The sequence below is a fragment of the Salvia miltiorrhiza genome, chromosome 7 (genome assembly GCF_028751815.1).
Source record: "Salvia miltiorrhiza cultivar Shanhuang (shh) chromosome 7, IMPLAD_Smil_shh, whole genome shotgun sequence".
NCBI classification, from domain to species: Eukaryota; Viridiplantae; Streptophyta; class Magnoliopsida; order Lamiales; family Lamiaceae; genus Salvia; species Salvia miltiorrhiza.
The window spans coordinates 7,222,913-7,242,709 of NC_080393.1; the positions used below are offsets into that span (position 1 = coordinate 7,222,913).

The 19,797-nt window shown below is 34.6% G+C and overlaps 4 protein-coding genes and 1 long non-coding RNA gene across 5 annotated transcripts in view; 3 read left to right on the forward strand and 2 right to left on the reverse strand.

Annotated features, from left to right (window-relative positions):
- The window catches only part of LOC130992114 (nucleolar complex-associated protein 2), an 884,658-nt gene that overhangs the window by 614,361 nt on the left and 250,500 nt on the right, over positions 1-19,797 (forward strand). The gene's annotated exons all lie outside the window — the stretch shown is intronic.
- On the forward strand, positions 1,709-4,374 carry LOC130993764 (glutathione S-transferase T3-like). The gene is made up of 6 exons (XM_057918801.1): positions 1,709-2,166; positions 2,259-2,363; positions 2,771-3,168; positions 3,257-3,482; positions 3,568-3,713; positions 4,291-4,374. The coding sequence occupies exons 3-6, from the start codon at positions 2,773-2,775 to the stop codon at positions 4,372-4,374; spliced, it is 852 nt and encodes a 283-aa protein (XP_057774784.1). The 5' UTR covers positions 1,709-2,166; positions 2,259-2,363; positions 2,771-2,772.
- On the reverse strand, positions 5,831-7,028 carry LOC130992199 (uncharacterized). Its single transcript, XR_009091253.1, has 2 exons — positions 6,828-7,028; positions 5,831-6,417 (listed from the first exon to the last, which is right to left on the reverse strand). It is a non-coding gene; the product is annotated as an uncharacterized LOC130992199 (long non-coding RNA).
- On the reverse strand, positions 7,564-8,528 carry LOC130993765 (uncharacterized). The gene is made up of 2 exons (XM_057918802.1): positions 8,477-8,528; positions 7,564-8,171 (listed from the first exon to the last, which is right to left on the reverse strand). Exons 1-2 carry the CDS (start codon positions 8,526-8,528, stop codon positions 7,564-7,566), a joined length of 660 nt encoding a protein of 219 aa, XP_057774785.1.
- LOC130992115 (protein KINESIN LIGHT CHAIN-RELATED 3-like) lies at positions 11,668-15,294 on the forward strand. The gene is made up of 3 exons (XM_057916616.1): positions 11,668-11,956; positions 12,346-14,381; positions 14,787-15,294. The coding sequence occupies exons 2-3, from the start codon at positions 12,403-12,405 to the stop codon at positions 15,004-15,006; spliced, it is 2,199 nt and encodes a 732-aa protein (XP_057772599.1). The 5' UTR covers positions 11,668-11,956; positions 12,346-12,402; the 3' UTR covers positions 15,007-15,294.

Consider the following 19,797-nt stretch of genomic DNA (forward strand, 5'->3'; position numbering starts at 1 on the left):
TATTCTGGACATCCTAAATCTTGCATGACCGGATAAAATACATCCCCTACATAAGGATATGTTTCATAAATAAAGAAATCTATATCTATACTATATTAAAAAGGGAGTTCTCAATATCAAATTAATTTCAAATCAATTTGAAATTGATTTGATGGCAATTTTGCAATTATAATCATTAAGGAAGACAAATTATATATCCAAAATTTATTAAGATTTTCAACCGTTTCTTTTCACCCAATACTACATAACTTTCCTAAAAATTAGAATTTTTTGTATTTCTTTTTGTTTATTCCTCATTTTCTTGGTTTATATTTTTCTAAAAATCGTGCACTTTCGTTAATGAAAAAATATTCAATACGCATATCAAATTAAAGATTGTGACAAGAACTTTAATTTGATATATATTATGTAAAAATTAGATTTAAAAAAAAAGTTATAAAAGTTAAAAGATTTAAATTAAATTATTTTTCTCTCTCTTCTCTCTCTATTATAATAAAATTATGCACTCTCTAAGTTGATTTTTCATTAGTTTAAATAAAATCGTGCACCCTAAGTTGTTTTTTCGTTATTTCCATTCTATTTGTGAAAAAATTTGTGGTGTTAACTTCTAAGAATGTAATTATTTAAATTTTATTTTATTATGAAAGTAGATGTATTACTTTTTATCATTAGTTTTTGTTTTTATTTTTATTGTGACTTTAAAGATAGATAAAATTATAAAAAAAATTAATACATGGTAATTTAAAATATATATATATATATATATATATATATATATATATATATATATAATGTGTTAGCTATAAAAATTATAACTATAGGCAGTAATAATTGACGTTAGTTCAATATTATATTATATATTTATATATGATCATATAATTGGTTGATTCTATTAAACCAGTAATGAATCTTATAAATTTTTTGGCAAATAACATATTTATGTTAGACTAAATTAACAAAATATTCATGTGTTACTGATTAAAATATTATCTATATATATATATATATATATATATATATATATATATATATAACTACAATCTTCGAAAATATTTATTATGATTATTCAGTTAATTTGTAATTTTTCATTTTTCAAAATTAATCTTATAAAATATCACAACTTTTATTTTATTAGTGTATAGTTCGATTTTTTGTGGTATAATTATGAATGTTGATAAAATTAAATATTTCAAAATTTATTTATGTGTCATGTTTAGAATTTTTTTCCCAATTTAATTATATATGTATATTAATCAATTTTAACGATAATTATTACCGTGCATCGCACGGTGGGCAAATCAAGTAATATTTTGAACAACACTATAAAATTGAAAATGACACTATAATATTTTAAAATGTTACAGTGTCATTTATATAATTGAATAGTGTCAATTATAAGCAGTGTTATTTGTATAACTGAATAGTGTCATTTACACAATTTGAGTCAAGATGTGAATTTTAGAATTTGGATAAACATGCAGGTCAGAATTTAAGTACGGGTCAATTCAAATGTATGATATATCGGGTATACAGTAGATTTTGTGTTTAATTTTTTAGTCGCTTAATGCAACGTCAAAGTAGAGAAAGAATAGATATTTATATTTTCGACACTACTGATATTTCGATATTTTTTTATTGTCATAAGGATTGTGGACACTATTAAAAAAGATTTAATTAGGTTAGCGGTGAATGTTTCAACTGGCTTAGAGCATTCACAGCAGATCTCTTAAAAGTAATCATAACTTTAAATTTGAGCTAAAATGATAAAAAATGAGATAAAATGATTATTCAACAGATCACCTATATTAAGATGGGCCCACAAAAAAATTTACACCCCTCAAATCTAATCCTAAATTTACACTTATTTTTGTTGGCGTAAAGATTTCATTCTTCTGGCGCCACAATATTTTCACTTCCCCGCCGCGTCTCCCTCCAAAACTTTTATCATCTTTCTTCACTTTTTTTCTATCATTCAAGACATAAATCTGTGAAGTTTATTTCCATTAAGAAAAAAAGAAGCCCTAGAAGACAATTTCATCTCAAGTTATTTCTTATTAATCAATTGGAGAGCTCGATCATTTTATAATCAAGTGGGGAAGTGAATACTTGCTCAAACTCTTCATACCTCTGAATTCAACCTCGGATTTCGCCACTTTATTCTCTCAGGTGAGCTTTTGATCCATAAGCTATTTGGGATAGTTTTGTTGCATGATTATGTGAAAAAGAAGTAGTTTGAGTTTATGTTCGTAATGTTTAAGGTTGGAGGAGGTCACCAGACTCACCACTCGACGGACTCTTTTCCGGCCACACCACCACCCGATCAGCGGGCTCTTCGCTGGCCACACCACCACCCGTAGCAACAGGTAATTGTTTAATGTTTTTCTTCTACAACTACAGTCCAATACTTCGATGAAAGTTCAAATTTTGAAAGGAAATATTGCTATGGAACAGATTATTGCTGAGGATGAGATAGTGTAGCAAAACAATGTATTTATAGACTTGTAGTTATTGTTCTTGGATTCTTGCTGTTCTTGGCAAATAGGCAAATATTCAGATTTGAAACAGAAATTTGCTACTTCTTGTTCTTGGTCTTGCTAATTAGTAGGAACAGATTCATTATTCGAAATTTTTGTCAATTTTGGGAAGTGGGAACAGATTCAGAATTCGAAATGTTGGCAATTCCAACTATTCCTTGAATGTGATTATATTTGTGAAAATGGTTACTTGTAGATGGTTATATTAACTCAATGAAACTATATTGTGTATTCAGAAATGGAGGATGACATTTCTAATTTCACCACTCTGTTGCAACAAGGTTCACAAGTGTTGATGGAGAATGGCTCCTTTGATATGTCATCCGATGTTACAAAAACGAGTTCAGTTGACAAACGTGGAAAGAACTTTAATTCGGATGAAGATAAATTACTAGTATCAGCTTGGCTTAATACTAGTTTGGATGCAGCGGATGGAAATAACATGAAAGGCGATCGCTTTTGGAAACGAATAGAAACTTACTACACCCAGTGGAAAAATGCTGATTGGCCTTCCCGTACTCGCAGCTCTTTAAATCATCGTTGGGGTATCATCCAACATGATGTCAATAAATTTTGTGGTTTCTTAACTCAAGTTGAAGGACTACACAGAAGTGGTGTTAGTAATGAAGATAATGTAAGCATTAATATATTAGATTTATGTTATGTTAGTCTTGTTTGTTTTTCTTGAATTGTATGGCTGAAGTAAATGTTATTCTCTACAGATCCAAGAAGCACGAAGATGGTATCTAGGTATAGTGAAAAGTGCTTTTCGTTTCGATCATTGTTGGGTTCTTTTGAAGGATCAGGAAAAATGGAAAAGCCGCGATCAATTGGCTGGTATTAAAAGGAAAAAGCTATCAGCACCGTCTAATCATTCAACTCAGGAAACTGTTAATCTCGGTGAAGACTGTGATGAAGCAACCAAAGAGAATTACAATACACGACCAGGTAGCAATTGCAAACCTTTTTAATCCAATCATCTGTAAAATGATGCGGTCATATTGTATTGCTTCTTCATACAATAAACTACCAGGTGGCCGGAAAGCTGCAAAGGAAAGGAAGAAGTTGCTTGGTGATGTTTCTGGATTCACAAATATCCTATCTGAGCTTAAGGATGAAAAGCAGAAAGCTCGGGTTGAGAAACTTGAGAAAATCAATTTATCTATTGAACAAAAATCCGTAAGCAAGTATTCTAAGTGCAGCTGTTATTTTTTGAAGAGAAGATAATCCCAATTTTCCAGCAGCATTGCGTTTTTGAACAAAATATGAGTCGTGTGCTACTACATCATCTGTAATACGAAGAAACAAATCACGATTCATGCGGAAGCGCCTTCTAAAATCACTTGCTGGATAAGCAGGAGGGTCCGCAAAGTAATCCCGAAATAATCCTTTATGCGCCTCTATATGATTTCGATTTTTTGTTATACGGCCTGGTATCGATCCATAACTTGATCTTGAGTTTTTTTTGGTAGTCAGATTTTCAGAAATTGTTTCCCCAACAACAATTGCTAATTCAACTTCCTCATCATCACTAGAGGATGAATTTGAATCACTTCCGAAAAATAAATCCATCATAAACAGACTTTAAATGACGTATTTGAGATTGTATACCTGTGAAATTTATGAGAAATCTGGAGTGATGGCTTGAGATTCTTGGATTGATGATATGAGTTTTCGCTTAGTTTGAGTGAGAAAGATGAAAAGAACGAATTTTTATTCTGTTAAGATATTACTTTAAAAAAGCTAAATTTGTTAGGTTGTAGATTCAGTTCATGAAATCTTGGCAGAGGAGTTGGACGAAAACTTGGAGTTTGGCGGCTGGGAGGGTGAATCCACATAGCTAATTAATTTTTTTGGAGTGATTTTTGTTTTAGTTAAATTTGTTGTAGTTTGAATTCACGTGTTTCTAGTAACAATTTTCGGTTTATTTTTTAAAAATATATATATAGGAGAGCTGCTGTGTGCAATTGTAAAATATGAGTTAAAAATAATTTAGGGAAGACTTTAGGAGTAGTTTTAGGAGCAAAATTTTAAGAGATCTGCTGGGAGTGCTCTTACATACTCCCTCCGTCCACCAAATATATGCCACTTTGCTTTCGGCACGGGTTTTAATAAAATGTGAGTGAAGTTGGTAGTGGAGTAAGGGTCCCACTTTAAATGTGAGTGGAATGGTGTGGACCCTACTACTAAAAATGGATGTGGCATATTTTTTGTGGACGGACGAAAAAGGAAATTGTGGCATATTTTTGGTGGACGGAGGGAGTATGATTTTTAGCTCTAGTATGATTGGAACGCTTTTTTCTGTTTTGTTTTTGTTTTTTTGTGTGGAAAGGGTTTATTTTACGGAAATGACATTTGACCACTCGGTGTCCAATACACCTACAATTAACCGGGTTTTTTCATTTAGCAACTAATGGGCCGGTTTTTGACTGATTGTTGTATTTACTAATTTATCCCTTCTTAATTTTAGGAGATTTTATTGTTTAGATTTTCGGTTTTAAGATATCCGAAAATGATGTTTTTCTGTTTCCTTACTTATTGTTTTTTTGTTTCCTTATTTTTTGGTTTTTTATTTTCCAAAATTATATATATATATATATATCATATTCTAAGTTTATTTCTTGAATTATTTTAATTATTTGTTTCTTGTTAAAGTAATCATATATTAGTCTTTCCCGTGGTTAGAGGTCTCGATGAAGCAGCAGCCATGGAATATGGTGGCTGCTCATATTTGAATCTGCTTCCCTCTTCACCTTTTTCCATTCGCAATTTCCTCCAGATGGAACGAGAAGCTGCGACTCTTTGTAATACATGGAAAGAATGCTAGAATCGAAGCAAGAATCGCCTTCCTTTCACGGGAGGATGCATCAAATCTTGATCGTATTTGATTCGTAGCTTTAAATTGAGCAAGAAACTCCAACTTCATTTGCCATGATCAAGAGTAAGAATTGGATCGACTATGTGAGAGTCGAGTACATCTTCAGCCAGACGAGTTGCAGATGCAATTCTTAACTCCAAATCCTCCCTCCGCTTCTTTGCTACTCATCCCATGATAATTATGACTCAAAATATAGAAATGAAAGAGCCCTTGCCTTCACAGAATCAATCTGCTTCTTTTTCGAGGAGAGGGAATGGTGAGGATCATGATCATTCGGGATATGATCTATACTGTTCATAAGAGAAACTAGAGCTGTATGAGAAGCTGCCATTTCTGACCACTCAACTGCTGCCAGTGTTTTGGGAAATAAGAAAGGATAAAAGAAGAAGCAGTACATGAGATATGAGTAACAGATTGATAATGCAACACACTTCATTGACTCATTTATTAGAACTTGCATAGACTGTTTTGTTATAAATTAATGACTTGATGCAAAGAGACATTTTATGGTCTTCAAGATAAAAAACAGATAGATCCCATCTCAACTAAATGAGTAAAGAACAGAGACTATTTCGAAAGTGTGGAATTTGAAGACAAACAGAATGACAGGTAATAGTAGAGAAATTCATAGTCTTATGAACATAGAGGTTTAACCTTCTTTACAACATAGAGGTTTTTTCAGGAGTATTTCTAACTCGGCTCAAGTCAACAGTTGCTGCTTATAATGCTCTCTCTTTTCTCCCAACTTCTCCATGAAGCTCTGTAGTGTAGCTTGGTCCCACAATTGACTCAAACTTGAAGGCTACCATTCCCAAAACTATCTTTCTCTTCCAACATTTTCATTGTTGATACGCTACACAAATCCAAAATGAATAAGTCTAAGCATTGGTACTTCTCCAATACTTGAAGAAGGGATCCCAATCCCATCTAGTTTCAAATCCAGAAAGGAGATTTGCAGAGGGCTTTCTTTATCAATCACTCTAGTGGGAGGTGTTTTGAGAAAAACTGCAGATACATAAGCATGTTGGGAATCAATATGGGAGAACTTAACTACAATGGTGAATTTGGATAATGATAAACATTGTTTTAAACAATTGAAATTCGGTGAAGGAAAAAAGAATGGAGCTTCAATCAAATGAAATTAACACTTTAGAATAAGAAATGGATTACAAGCATGATAAACTCAAATAGCTAAACTATACAGCGACAGTCTTCATTTACAAACAAAACGGTAGGTATTCCGCTCAATGCCTGGGCATACTCATAAGAACTTAATGGGATTAGTATAAAATAACGCAGTCATCAATCGTGAAATAGTTAGTTTGAAACAAGAAATGTATAGAAATGAATTCAATTCGACAACAAACATAACAATATTTTCGCAAAAACAAGATGAAAAAGCAAGCTTGAATTACGTTAATTAGATAGCATTAGGGTTTCACAGCTCCGCCATGACTTCTTCAATTGCCGCCGTAGACTGCGGCGGAGGGGAAGTAGCAAAGCGGACTAGGGGTACATTAGTCCGAATGACTTCAACACAGTAGTGTTGCACCTGCACAAGTGAAAAGTCCAAATTACTGATTCCGTACCGACTCCATTTTTGAATAACACGTGTGTTTGCATTAATTTTTATTTTTATTAAGATTACTTTTTTTTTTTTTTTTTTAATTTGTTACAACCAAAGAAAGGAAAAAACTCACTCACACTCTAGCTCCTAGGGTGACTCGAACCCCCGACCTATTGGTTGGAGGGGAAGCGTCTTACCAACAGACTGCGCTTCTTCGTCAAAAAATAAGGTCTTATCCATTATACCAACTCATAACTTGTCAAAACTTAACTTAACTTAACACTCACTTTTTATAAAATTCTTATTCCATTCATAATATATTCAATCATTTTATTAAAATTTGTAATAGTACTAAAAATCGAGACGAAGAGAGTATAAAATAATGGTACTAGTCTTTTTGGAATGGGACAAAACATACTAACAAGTTTGTAAAATACTAGCATGATGGTAAGTGCCGCTCGTATAAAAGTATTGATTTAAATAAATATTCTCTTCGTCTCGATTTTTAGTATCCATTTAAAACTTTTTTTTATAAGAAAAGTAAATAAGATATAACGAAAGAGGCACCAAAAGTACCAAAACGATTACAAACTCAGCGGAGATTCATCATTCGACATCCATCGATGAATCCCAACACCTTCATCAACAAAACCAAAAATTCTACCCCAACTCCACACTCTAGCTTTGACTTCTCCAATCACATTTGCACTCTCCCACGTTTTGTTCTCAAATCTACTCTCATTACGCATTTTCCAAATGAGCCAAGTAGTGCAACACCACAAAGCCATCAAAAACTTCTTATTTCTTTTTCGACTACTCAAACCACTAAAAAACTGAAAATGCGCAGGCACATCTTGTGGCTGTGCCACACAAACTCCAAGCCATTGAAAAATTGCTTCCCATACCTTTGACGGCTTCGGGCAATGGAGCAACACGTGCTTCATGGATTCTTGACGATGAAAGCAGGCGTTGCATCCCACTTCGACTTCACTCAACGTCATGTTTCTTCTCAATAGATTGTCACACGTCGGTATTCTGTTCTTCAAAAATCTCCACGCGGTGAGCTTGACTTTGTTTGGGATAGGGATCTTCCACACCTTCGAACTCGTATCTATTTCCTCCGCCACCTCCGTTGCCTCACTTGCTTGTTCTTTAATAACTTCATAAGCGGACTTGGCTGTATAGCCTCTCCCTGTTTCGTTTCTCCAAAACCATCAATCCTTGGTACCTGCAGAAAGTTTAATCCCAGACACAAGACTGACCAACTGCGTGACTCCTTCCTTCTCTCTCTCAAACAACTCTCTTCTCCACCTCAACTCCCAAACCCACCCTGTATCGGTCCATTTCCCATTTTCATAAATTACAGCTTCTTTGTTCACACTCAACTGGTAAAGTCTAGGAAAAATAAACTTCAAAGGCTTTTGACCAACCCACCAATAACTCCAGAAATTAAAGAACTTCCCATCCCCCACTTTTGGCTTCAAATTTTTGACAAACCAAGAATCACTCGCACCACCCCCTGCAGAAACGATCTTCGGCCACCACCCATCTCTAAATCTGCCTCTCCCCACACTCTCTAGACCTGTCTCTCCCCACACAACCTCACCAAAAAATCGATGAGTTTTAATAAAATCGATGAGTGTTGTGAATAAAATAAGGATTTCACCTTTGATGTGAGTGTTAAAATAATTAAGTGGAGCAAAAGTTTCGCTTACTTTTATTAAAAATAAAAATGAATACCAAAATATGAGACGAACTAAAATAAAAATATGGATACTAAAAGCTGGGACGGAGGGAGTAGATATTGGTGAAAATAATCAATTTTATAATAATTTAAAAAATATAAAAAAATAATCTTCATACCTTCCAAGTTGCGACTCTTAATAATTTTGATTGGCCATTAAGTGACTTTTTTTTTGCCCTCCTTGGAAGGTATGTGACGTGATGCATCATTGTCTATACAGTGTATTGCGACCCTACATTGCCAAAATCTTAAATGGCATAACTTTATTATTCAATTATACCCTGGAGTATCACAATTATATCATTGGATCCCAACTAGTTCAACCTAAAGTACAAATTTAATTAATTAAAATCCCAACAATAATCATATATTAATCATGTCTTGCTTTTGATAAATGGAGTAGCATGTGATCTCCAAAAGAAATTCATTTCCGCCCATTGATGGACAAGATATGATGGCTTAATCTGCATGATCTCCGTCTTAATTTGTCTTTATAAAAAATAATTCTATGATTTAAAAGGTGATTTAGGCATAATGAACTCTATTTTTGACTGTGTAAAATTAGAGTTCGGACTACATTTATCGGCAATTGCTTACGAGAGATTGTGGTAGAAGAGAAGATTTTTTAAGGAGCAATAGTCATTATAAGATGTTGCTAATCCAATTGGTTGGCAGATCAACCGAAGACACAATCCTCTTAATTTAATTTCATTTGAATAGTGTATTTACTTTATTGTTGTAATGGAATTTTTTTTATGAATAAAATTTAAGTTGAGTTGGTGTCATTTATAAAGTATAAAAACTACGAGATTGAGTTATACTATATGAATGAGATTCGGTTCGAAGGAAAAGAGTGAGAGGTAAAAAAAAAATGATTTTGGAGATCAAGGCTAGAGTGTGGTGTTGGAGTAGAATTTTTGGTTTGTTAGACAAAGAAATGGAGTTTTCCTTGTAGTTGGTACCACGTTTCTTTAATAAATTTGTTTTACTTGAAAAAAAAAAGAGAAGGATGATTTTTGTATTAAAATATTGGATTGGATTGAGTTGATAAATATAATTAGATTCTATAAATTGAAATATATGTTATATATAATATTTTTTTTAAGTCCCAGAGATTCTAAATTATTATTGAACTCTTTATACGATCAATCTCAATCAATATTCATAAGGTTGAGACGCATTTAGGTTTCACATTCATATGCAAGCACATTTATTATGAACTATCCATATATACCCAATTAAATATACATAAAAAATAAAATACTTATTAATGTGCAGCTTATTTACCCTATGTAAATGGTATATAGATATGTATCATTGATTCATTATAGTAATTTGTTAAATTGGCTCGTGAACACTGACATAATTCACGATACTACTGAACTATAATTAATTCTGATTTTATTGTACCAAAAACCAACCGCACCATAATTGAATTTCCTTCACAAATTTTCACTTATTTTACACACTTTGTGAATGTCACCTAACCACAAACTTTAATTTTATGCAACAACGACGTACGGGACTCTCAATTTACTAACCAATATTATCCTTTTTCACTGTTAACTGTTGACATTAAATTTCCTTTTGTAGGAAAAAACAAAGAATACATATTAGAGTAAAAGTGGATTTGAAAGTGATAACTGTATGATACCTGTAATACCAAGTTATATGGGACCGCATAAAGAGAAATGCTAGCTCACTTTTACTAATTTCATCACTTTATAATTTAAGAATTGTTGAATCGTTATATTATTATTAGTAAAAGTCTAATGATGATTTATCACAGTTTTCTAACTCATGCTGTAAAATGACAATCTTACAATTATTAGGATGCTTCATGAATGGTCTCACGCTCGCAGCGTAAACCTTCACAAATCATTTCCAATTGGTTTTATGATTGAAATCATTTTAGTCACTCCAAAAATAATACTCGGCCATGAAAAGTGTTAGTATTTTTGTCATTTTTGTCCGTCTATATTAAATGTGATTTTTTTTCCTTGTTACACATATCTTTTGTATTTTCAACTATATTCACATTCAATTCAATATTTTAAAAAGACACATCTAACAAATTATTTACTGAATATTAATTATTTAACAAATCAATTTTGATTATCTCTTTCTTCACTCTACCTAATATAGTTTGCACTAGATTTAATGGGATAAAATTTAGATAAAGATTCAACTTCATTTTTTCACTTTTGCAAGATTTTCGACGAGGCAATATCGACTCTAAATAACATCTTGGACATTAAAAATATATTGATGGAAATGAATTTAAGTTTAGAGATCAAATTGATAATCTTAGTGATTTTTTTGTGTAAAACATAATATTAAATTACCACATTTATTTTATTTTAAATTTCATAACAAAATATGACCACAAACTATTGCATTGCTAAAATTCAGACTTGAAAATGCAACGCACTTCATATTAATTACTTACTCCGTCCCATTAAAAGTAGTCTGTATTTTATTTTGGACTGTCTCATTATAAGTGACCTATTTACATAAATAGAAAAAAATAATTTTTAAAAATGTGTAGGTCCTGCCACTTTTAACTCATTTACACTTTTTCCTTATTTTTCGTGTCAAAAAATTTTGAGCACTTATAGTGGGACGGAAGAAGTAATTGATTTGCATGCACTTTTATTAATGTACTACTGTAAATATTTTGCTAGTATTTCTAAAAAAAATGTAATTAAATCTTAAAAATGGTAGAATGATTGTGCGATTAACCGGTAATAAAACAATGAGGATGCAATGGCAACATCATCATCTACATTCTACGTATAAAATAAGTTTTTGAATGGGAACACGAGATTACCCAGGTAAGGGTATAGCAGTAAAGAGTTCGTCCACCAACCACAGAAGGGCACGTGGCAAGTTATTGCGAAGCAAAACATTAAAAACAGCATAGCGGCAGTTGCAGAGCCGATGGGTTGGGGAGAAGTCGCCTTCCACTTTCGTCTGACATTCCACCTCCGCCACTTTCTCTCTTCGAATTTCCATTTCTGCCCTTCTTGTTCTTACCTAATTCCGCCTCTGTCCCTCTTCTGAGTCTTCTCTCATCGCCGAAATTTTCTATATACACAGCAGACCCACTCTTGAAAAACCCACCAAAAAGACAAGATTTTTTTCCACTTCTTCATCTTCTATCTCTCTCTAACTTCTATCTCTCACACAGAGATACGCAGTATCTTCTTCTATCACATGGGTTTTTGCTAAAGGTATGACCTTTATCGTCTTTTATACTTTGGGTGTAACACTTGCTCTGTTTCTTGATATTTTGCTCTCAGTTTATGGCATATGTTTTTTTTTTCTTTTTTTCTTTTTTGCGTTAATCTGTTAATTAAATGAGGTTTGTTTCGACTGTGGAGTACATATACTTGTTCGTAGTTTGTTACAGCTTTTCGTTAATGGGTTCTTCATTTCTGATTTTGGAGTTTGGGTTGATCATTAAGATCCGTTGAAATGTGCTGAACATGTTGATTCGTGAGAAATTTGCTCTACACATGTTTTAAATTCACGTTTTCGATCTATTTGTTTCCTTCAGTTTGATGAATTCTGTTTTGTGACTATTGAAAACATTGAGTTCTTTTTATCTTGAATTTTGCAGGAGGTGACTGATTGTGTTAAAGAGATCGTTGTGTATTTGTTTTGTTATTTTTTTATAATGCCTGGAATTGTGATGGATGGGATTCATGAAGATGGGATAGTGAATGAGGATGGAGATTCTAATTCTTGTAAAGAAAATTCAGCGGCGAATAACTCTTCTGCCGCTGGCCAGACCCCAGAAGCTCCACAACATGGGGATGGTGGAGAAAATGTCGAAGGGGGGGCGGAAACCTCCATTGACCAGCTCTATGAGAATGTGTGTGAGATGCAGAGTTCTGATCAATCACCATCGAGACATAGTTTTGGATCTGATGGCGATGAGTCACGGATTGATTCTGAGCTGCGGCATCTTGTGGGAGGAGAGATGAGGGAGGTGGAGATAATTGAAGAGGATGAAGAGTTGCAGAGGCCGGATAATGGTGATTCTGGTTCGAAGAAAGATAGTTCAGTGGAGAATTCTCAATCTGTGGATGCAATCACCCCTACTGCACAGTCAAAGAAAGCTTCTCACTTGCAGTTAGAATCTGAAATTTCTGGTATATCAAGTTCAAGTCCAAAGAGCAAAAGTCCAGCAAAACCGCCTATTGATAGGCGTAGTGAGAAGAGTTCTAAGAAAACATCTCCGGGTGGTTTGTTGAGGAAACACAGGAACGCAGCTGCTGGGAGTGTGAAGCTGCAAAATGGAACTGAGGATCTATCTGAGGCAGGACTGGAAAACCCTGATCTTGGGCCGTTTCTTCTGAAGCAAGCTAGGGATTTGATGTCGTCTGGGGATAATGCTCGGAGGGCTCTTGATTTAGCTCAGCGAGCTGCTAAGTCATTTGAGAAATGTGCTGATGGGAAGCCAAGTTTGGATGTGGTCATGTGTTTACATGTAACTGCAGCTATACACTGTAGCTTGGGCCAGTATGGAGATGCTATTCCGGTATTGGAGCGTTCGATTGAGATTCCCGTGGTTGAGGAAGGGCAAGATCATGCCCTTGCTAAATTTGCTGGTTATATGCAGTTGGGAGATACTTATGCTATGTTGGGCCAGCTCGAGAATTCAATTTTGTGCTACACGACTGGTTTGGAAGTTCAAAAAGTAGTGCTTGGAGAGAATGATCCTAGGGTTGGTGAAACTTGTAGGTATTTAGCTGAAGCTCACATCCAAGCAATGCAATTTGATGAAGCTCAAAGGCTTTGTCAAATGGCACTAGACATACATAGAGAGAACGGAGCTCCTGCTTCTCTTGAGGAGGCTGCAGATAGGAGACTGATGGGGATGATCTGTGAATCTAAGGGAGATCATGAAGCTGCTCTCGAGCATCTTGTTTTGGCAAGCATGGCTATGGTGGCTAATGGGCAGGAGTCAGAAGTGGCTTCTGTTGATTGTAGCATTGGGGATACATATCTCTCTCTAAACAGATACGATGAGGCGATTTTTGCCTATCAGAAAGCACTTACGTCTCTCAAGACTTCTAAAGGGGAGAACCATCCAGCTGTTGCTTCTGTTTTTGTTCGTCTAGCTGACTTGTATAACAAGACGGGGAAGTTCAGGGACTCGAGATCCTACTGTGAGAATGCCCTCCGGATCTATGAAAAGCCTGTACCTGGGATTGCTCCTGAGGAAATTGCTAGTGGCCTCACTGATATCTCTGCCATTTATGAGTCGATGGAGGAGCTTGAGCAGGCGCTGAAGTTGCTACAAAAGGCTCTAAAGATGTATAATGATGCTCCGGGTCAGCAGAACACAATTGCTGGCATTGAAGCTCAGATGGGAGTTCTGTACTATATGTTGGGAAACTATTCCGAGTCTTACTCCTCCTTTAAAAACGCAACAACAAAGCTTCGTGCTAGTGGGGAGAAGAAATCAGCTTTCTTTGGCATTGCATTGAACCAGATGGGCTTAGCTTGTGTGCAGCGTTATGCAATAAACGAGGCTGTTCAATTGTTTGAAGAAGCAAGGAGCATTCTAGAGCAAGAATATGGACCATACCATCCAGATACACTCGGAGTTTACAGTAACCTCGCTGGAACCTATGATGCCGTTGGAAGGTAATATACTCAACTCACTGCTTATCATATACTTCAAGAATCTTAAAAATATTAAAGCATATTTCTATTTATTTTGGCTGAGATTATATCTTGTTTATTAGTATACTACAATAGGGCCAAATATTCAAGCAATAGTGATTTTCTCTGGCTTGATTCATTAGCTGTGATATGTATTGGATTTTAATTCTCTTTTTTGCTTTAATTTGAGCTCATAGATACTAGTCACACTGTAAAACAATACTTCTCCTCAAATGTAGTCATGATATGCTAGAAATTTTAAGAATTAAATAGTTTGCAAAAGTTGGTTGAATTGATTATGATACAGCTTTATGAGTATGAGGCAAGAAGTTAGTTATGTTTGGTTTTCATCTTGAATATGTTTGAAACCTTGCTGGTTTCACACAGGTTGGATGATGCAATAGAGATTCTTGAATTTATTGTGGGAATGAGGGAGGAAAAGCTCGGGACAGCAAATCCAGACGTTGAAGATGAGAAGAAGAGGCTGGCTGAGCTACTAAAAGAGGCAGGCAGGGTCCGGAACAGGAAAAACCGGTCACTTGAAACGCTCCTTGATACGAGCCAAAACACGAAGGGTGCGAGCAGCAATGGTGGCATTAAGGTGTGAGAAAGATAGCTGTACAGAGATCTTTACACAATTTTTTCTCTTTTCCATACAAGATTAAAGAAAACAAAAAAAGAAATAGGTATACTTGATTGAGTTTGGTGGCCATAGATTCTTATTCTGCACTTTGAATGGCATTTTACAGGTTGGATTTTTTATTATTGTATTGAATTATGCAGTAGTAGTTGTGAGAGAAGTGATTGTCTCTTGTACTTATTTATTTATTTTATCATGTTTTTGGTGTACAATTTGTCATTTGTATATTGTTAATATATGGGATGATATTTTTTTTATATGTATTATATAATTGCCTAATTTATTTTTCACCTTTAGTACTTCCTACTTTTGCTGAAAGTGATTTCAAGGAAAATTTTAAATTTTGGAGCCCTAACTTTCACCAGCATAAAGTAAAAAAGCAAAAGGAAGTTCCTTTAAAATTAATATTAGTCCTTCAATTCATTTCAATGATGTTTTGTTATGGAATATGCAAATTTTGCTTTCAAATTATTTACTGTGTGTAGCTTTAGGTGAGGAAGATTTAGATATTGATTAGATGGTTAAAATTAAGTCGGCGTGTGTGAGTGAAGGATATAAATATTATGGAAATATACCAATTGAAATTCAACAATATCAAAGATTTATACACCAATAAATGCTGAACTGGATAGGAGCCCACATCAATAATTCAATCATTAAGTGATGATCAATTTGGTTGGTACAATACAACTGCATCTAGTTGTTCCATGTTTTTCCTTACTTACTTCCGTTGCTCTAATTTTTGTCCTCTGCATAATTTGTCAGTATTCGCATTTCCTTATATTCTTCTTTTTTCTGCTTCTAAACATGTAACAGAAAAGGGATTTAGGGATATATCCTATAGTCCAATACTTGTTCTTGCAGCTTCACTCCAAATTTTAACTTACAAAATATGTTAGTTACTACCATTATTTTTGTTTTGTACCGCCAATGTTAGTGGGGGGTTCTTTATCTTATTCGTAGCTGAAATTATTTCTCTCAAACTTATTAGTAAAATATTTCAATGTTTATGAATTTCCACGATTAAAATAAAAATGTATGGTACCTCAGTTTAGTTAATTAGGGAAATCATCATCCCCTCTCGGAAAACTACCCCTCCTAAATCTACTTATAACGGGCCAGTTTGGAGATTGATTCAATTTGAATTGATTTTATCATCAATATACCTTCGTCACATAATTATTATAAATCTTTATTTAAAAAAAAAAAAAAAAGAGTAAGAGAGAAAACGAAAAAAAAAGTGGACAAGTGGTTTTCCTCCACATTGTAATGGTAACAAACGAGGATAAGAATGAAAAAGTTTAAAAAACCATCCTGTAAATTGTAAAAACTTCAAGTAATTTTTCCTTCAAAAATCAAAACTAGCCAAAATTTACTACAACCTTTTTGTGTGAAAATGAAAAAGGGTAAATGAAAAGGGTAGTGAATGGGCCCCGGCAGATTTTCTGTGTGCATAAGCAAAGGTGAGAAGTGTGACCACTTTTGCAGTCCACATCAATTCCAGCTCTAAATCTACCATTCGCTTTCTCTATTGAAGATTTTATTAGGCCCCCTTCACAACTCTATTTCTTAGTGGGCCTAATCTTTTTAGATCTCAATTCAATTTTGTTGTCACCAAATGTTTGTCTAGATTTATTACTTTATTTTCTAAAATTATTTTAATTGGATATATAATTTGATTTTATATAAAATGTTGCTTACTCTTGGATGAGAGAAGATCGAAAGAAGTGGTGATACAAGATAGAAAATTCCGTTGCTCTATTTTTCTGGAGAAGACCGATAATGAGAGAGAAGCAATATAAAGTTTTTTTTCCTCTTTTTTATATTAAGTTAAATTTATAAGGTGTTTATTTTAGACTAATGGGTAAAATAGTAAATTTATAATATTATTATTTTTAATTAAGGAGCTATATTGAGTAATACGGAGGCTGAATAATATCACCCTTTAGTAATTTATACGTTTTTCTCCATTAAAAAAGAGAGAGATTACATATCTAAGATAAGTAATTGGGCCTACATAGTAGACCAGTTGAAATGCAGTAAATTGTATTTGGACTTATTTTTCTATTGGGCCTTATTTGAGCTGAAGGCATTGCTGATTGATTGGATGATCCGGGGGATTTTCTTATTTATTTCCTTCATTTCTTTTTACCTATTTTGGCCTTTCATTTATACTATTATTTACTATTTTACTTGCACGAGTGAGAAATGCTGACATGTTAAATTAAATTACTAAGAAATCCAGTGTAAACGTTGGCACATAAAAAATTATACATGACCTTATTCATCATGTTAAAATCTATTCAACGATGCTGCTAGATTTTTTTTTTCACTAATCGTTTTTTAGTTAAATCATATTTGATAATAAATTAAATTTTTATATAAACACAAATAGACATTCTAGAATTGTTAAATAAAAGTAAATTTTACATATCAAATTAGATAACTAATTGAAATATTAAATTCTAATATTATGTAACAGGTACAGAGCTACTCAACTCATGCATAAGGTCATGTTTCTGCATATATGTTTCTAGGGATGTCAATGCAGCCCGAAACCCATGGGCCGACCCGAATAACCCGACAAAATTAGAGGGTTAGGGTTGAAAAATCGCAACCCGAAAAAACCTCCAGCCCGATTAGCCCGCACCCGACTAACCCGGAACCCGATAGGGCTAGCCCGAAAACCCGATGGGCTGGCCCGGTGGGCTGACGGAATTGTGACTGATGCATCCAGTTATAACTTCTGCTATGTTTAGATCTATGGTATTTGCTTAAATATATATATGTAGCCTCATTAAAAAAAGTGAAATTAATTAGTTATAATATATATGTGTGTGTGTGTGTGTGTGTGCAATCTCATTAAAAAAAGTGAAATTAATTACGAATTTTTTGTAGAAATTGATTATTAGTATCTCATTAGTTAGAAATTAATTATTAGTATCTCATTTTAAAGTGATACCATTTTTTTTTTTTTCTGTCAATGAGATGTGCATGGCAAATCCACTAATTATTCAGTAATAATCCAGATTAATTCTAGTGCATTGATACATGTTAAATTTTACTATCTCATTTTAACATAATTTTGTTTATGTAATCTTGAATATCTTATATTTTTGCATTTGATGCTTTGCTATATAATATAATTTATATCTTTAATATCTATGTATATATTTTATACATTATACATTAGATCATTAGGAATAATAAAATACAAATGATAATTTTATTTTTACGCCTTTAACTTGATTAGCCCGATGGGCTAGCCCGAAACCCGAAAGTTTAGGGTTAGGGTTGAAGATTTACAACCCGAAAAAATCTCCAACCCGATTAGCCCGCACCCGACTAACCCGGAACCCGATAGGACTAGCCTGAAAATCCGGTGGGCTGGCCCGATTGACATCATGTTTCAGCTAGCATTGATGCTCTGTCACTGCCAGTAGCTATAGCTAGGGCTGAGAATTTCGGGATCGGGTAATCGGGTAACTGATACCCGACCCGAAAAAATCGGGTATCGGGTACCCTATACCCGAAAAATTCGGGATCGGGTTCGGGATCGGGTATTTAGGGTATGAAAAAACTGGGTATCAGGTATACCCGAAATACCCGAATTGTTTATTAAATATATTTTATACTATTTAATTAAATTTAATATGAAAGTTAAAATTAAAACTAAAGCCTAAAAACTAAGCTGCTCTGTTCCCATTTTCAATTCCCAAATCCAAAATCCCAATCCCAATCCCAGCCCTAGTCTGTACTCCCGCCCGGCCGCCCCCCACTCCAGAAATCGTTCCCGTCTCCGGCGACCCAGCGGCGCCCCTCACCCGCCCGCCGTTCTCCTTGGCCGTCGCCAGTGGGAAGCTCGTTCCCAGTCCCACCGCGACCCTCGCCCAGTCGCTCCGCCTCCGAGCTCCGACGACAGGTGAGCTTCTTCTTCTCCGACGACAGGTAAACCTCCGTCCACGCAGCGTCACGCCGTAGCTGAACCTCCCACCCCGTCAGCCGTCCCATTCCCGTCGAATCGCCCCCACCGCGCCGCGCCTCCTACTCCTGGACTTCCAGATTTCCAGTTCGAGAATCCCTCCGTGCCTCCCACTTCTACCGGCGACCCCGTCGCCGTTCCCGACAACGTCACTTCTTCTACGCCTTTTCTTCTTCTTCTTGTTCTTTTTTTTTTTTAAATACAGATTTTCTATGTTAATGTTGAATTTGCTGCTTTGAATTTGGTCATTGTCTCATTGAATTGGAATTGATTTGTATGATTTTCTTGATCTGTATGAATTTCGATTGAATTTCGACAACGTCACAAATGATTTGAACTTGCCGCTCTGCTGCTGCTTTGAATTGGCTCTGTTTAGGGAAATGGCTTAAAAAATATCGGGTATTAGGGTACCCGATTTCGTTTTTGGGGTCGGGGTCGGGTATAGGGTTTAGGGGATTTTCGGGTTCGGGTACCCGATTTTTTCGGGTAAGGTACCCGATTCCCAGCCCTAGCTATAGCTGTGTTTGATTGCAGGAGCCATACATACACCATGTTATAAAAATGTAGGCAACTTTCCTCCTCTTAATATTTGAATAAACTAAGAAAATGCTGTGCTATTTCTTATTGGTGAATGGTGATGGAGTTAACTGACAGACCAAAACATAAAAAAAGACTACATGTACTTCAATAATTGAGGCTAACTAGTAATTAACTAATTATTTTGCCCCATCTTCAGTGATAAGCCCCTCACAGAAAATAGAAATATGTAAGATGCA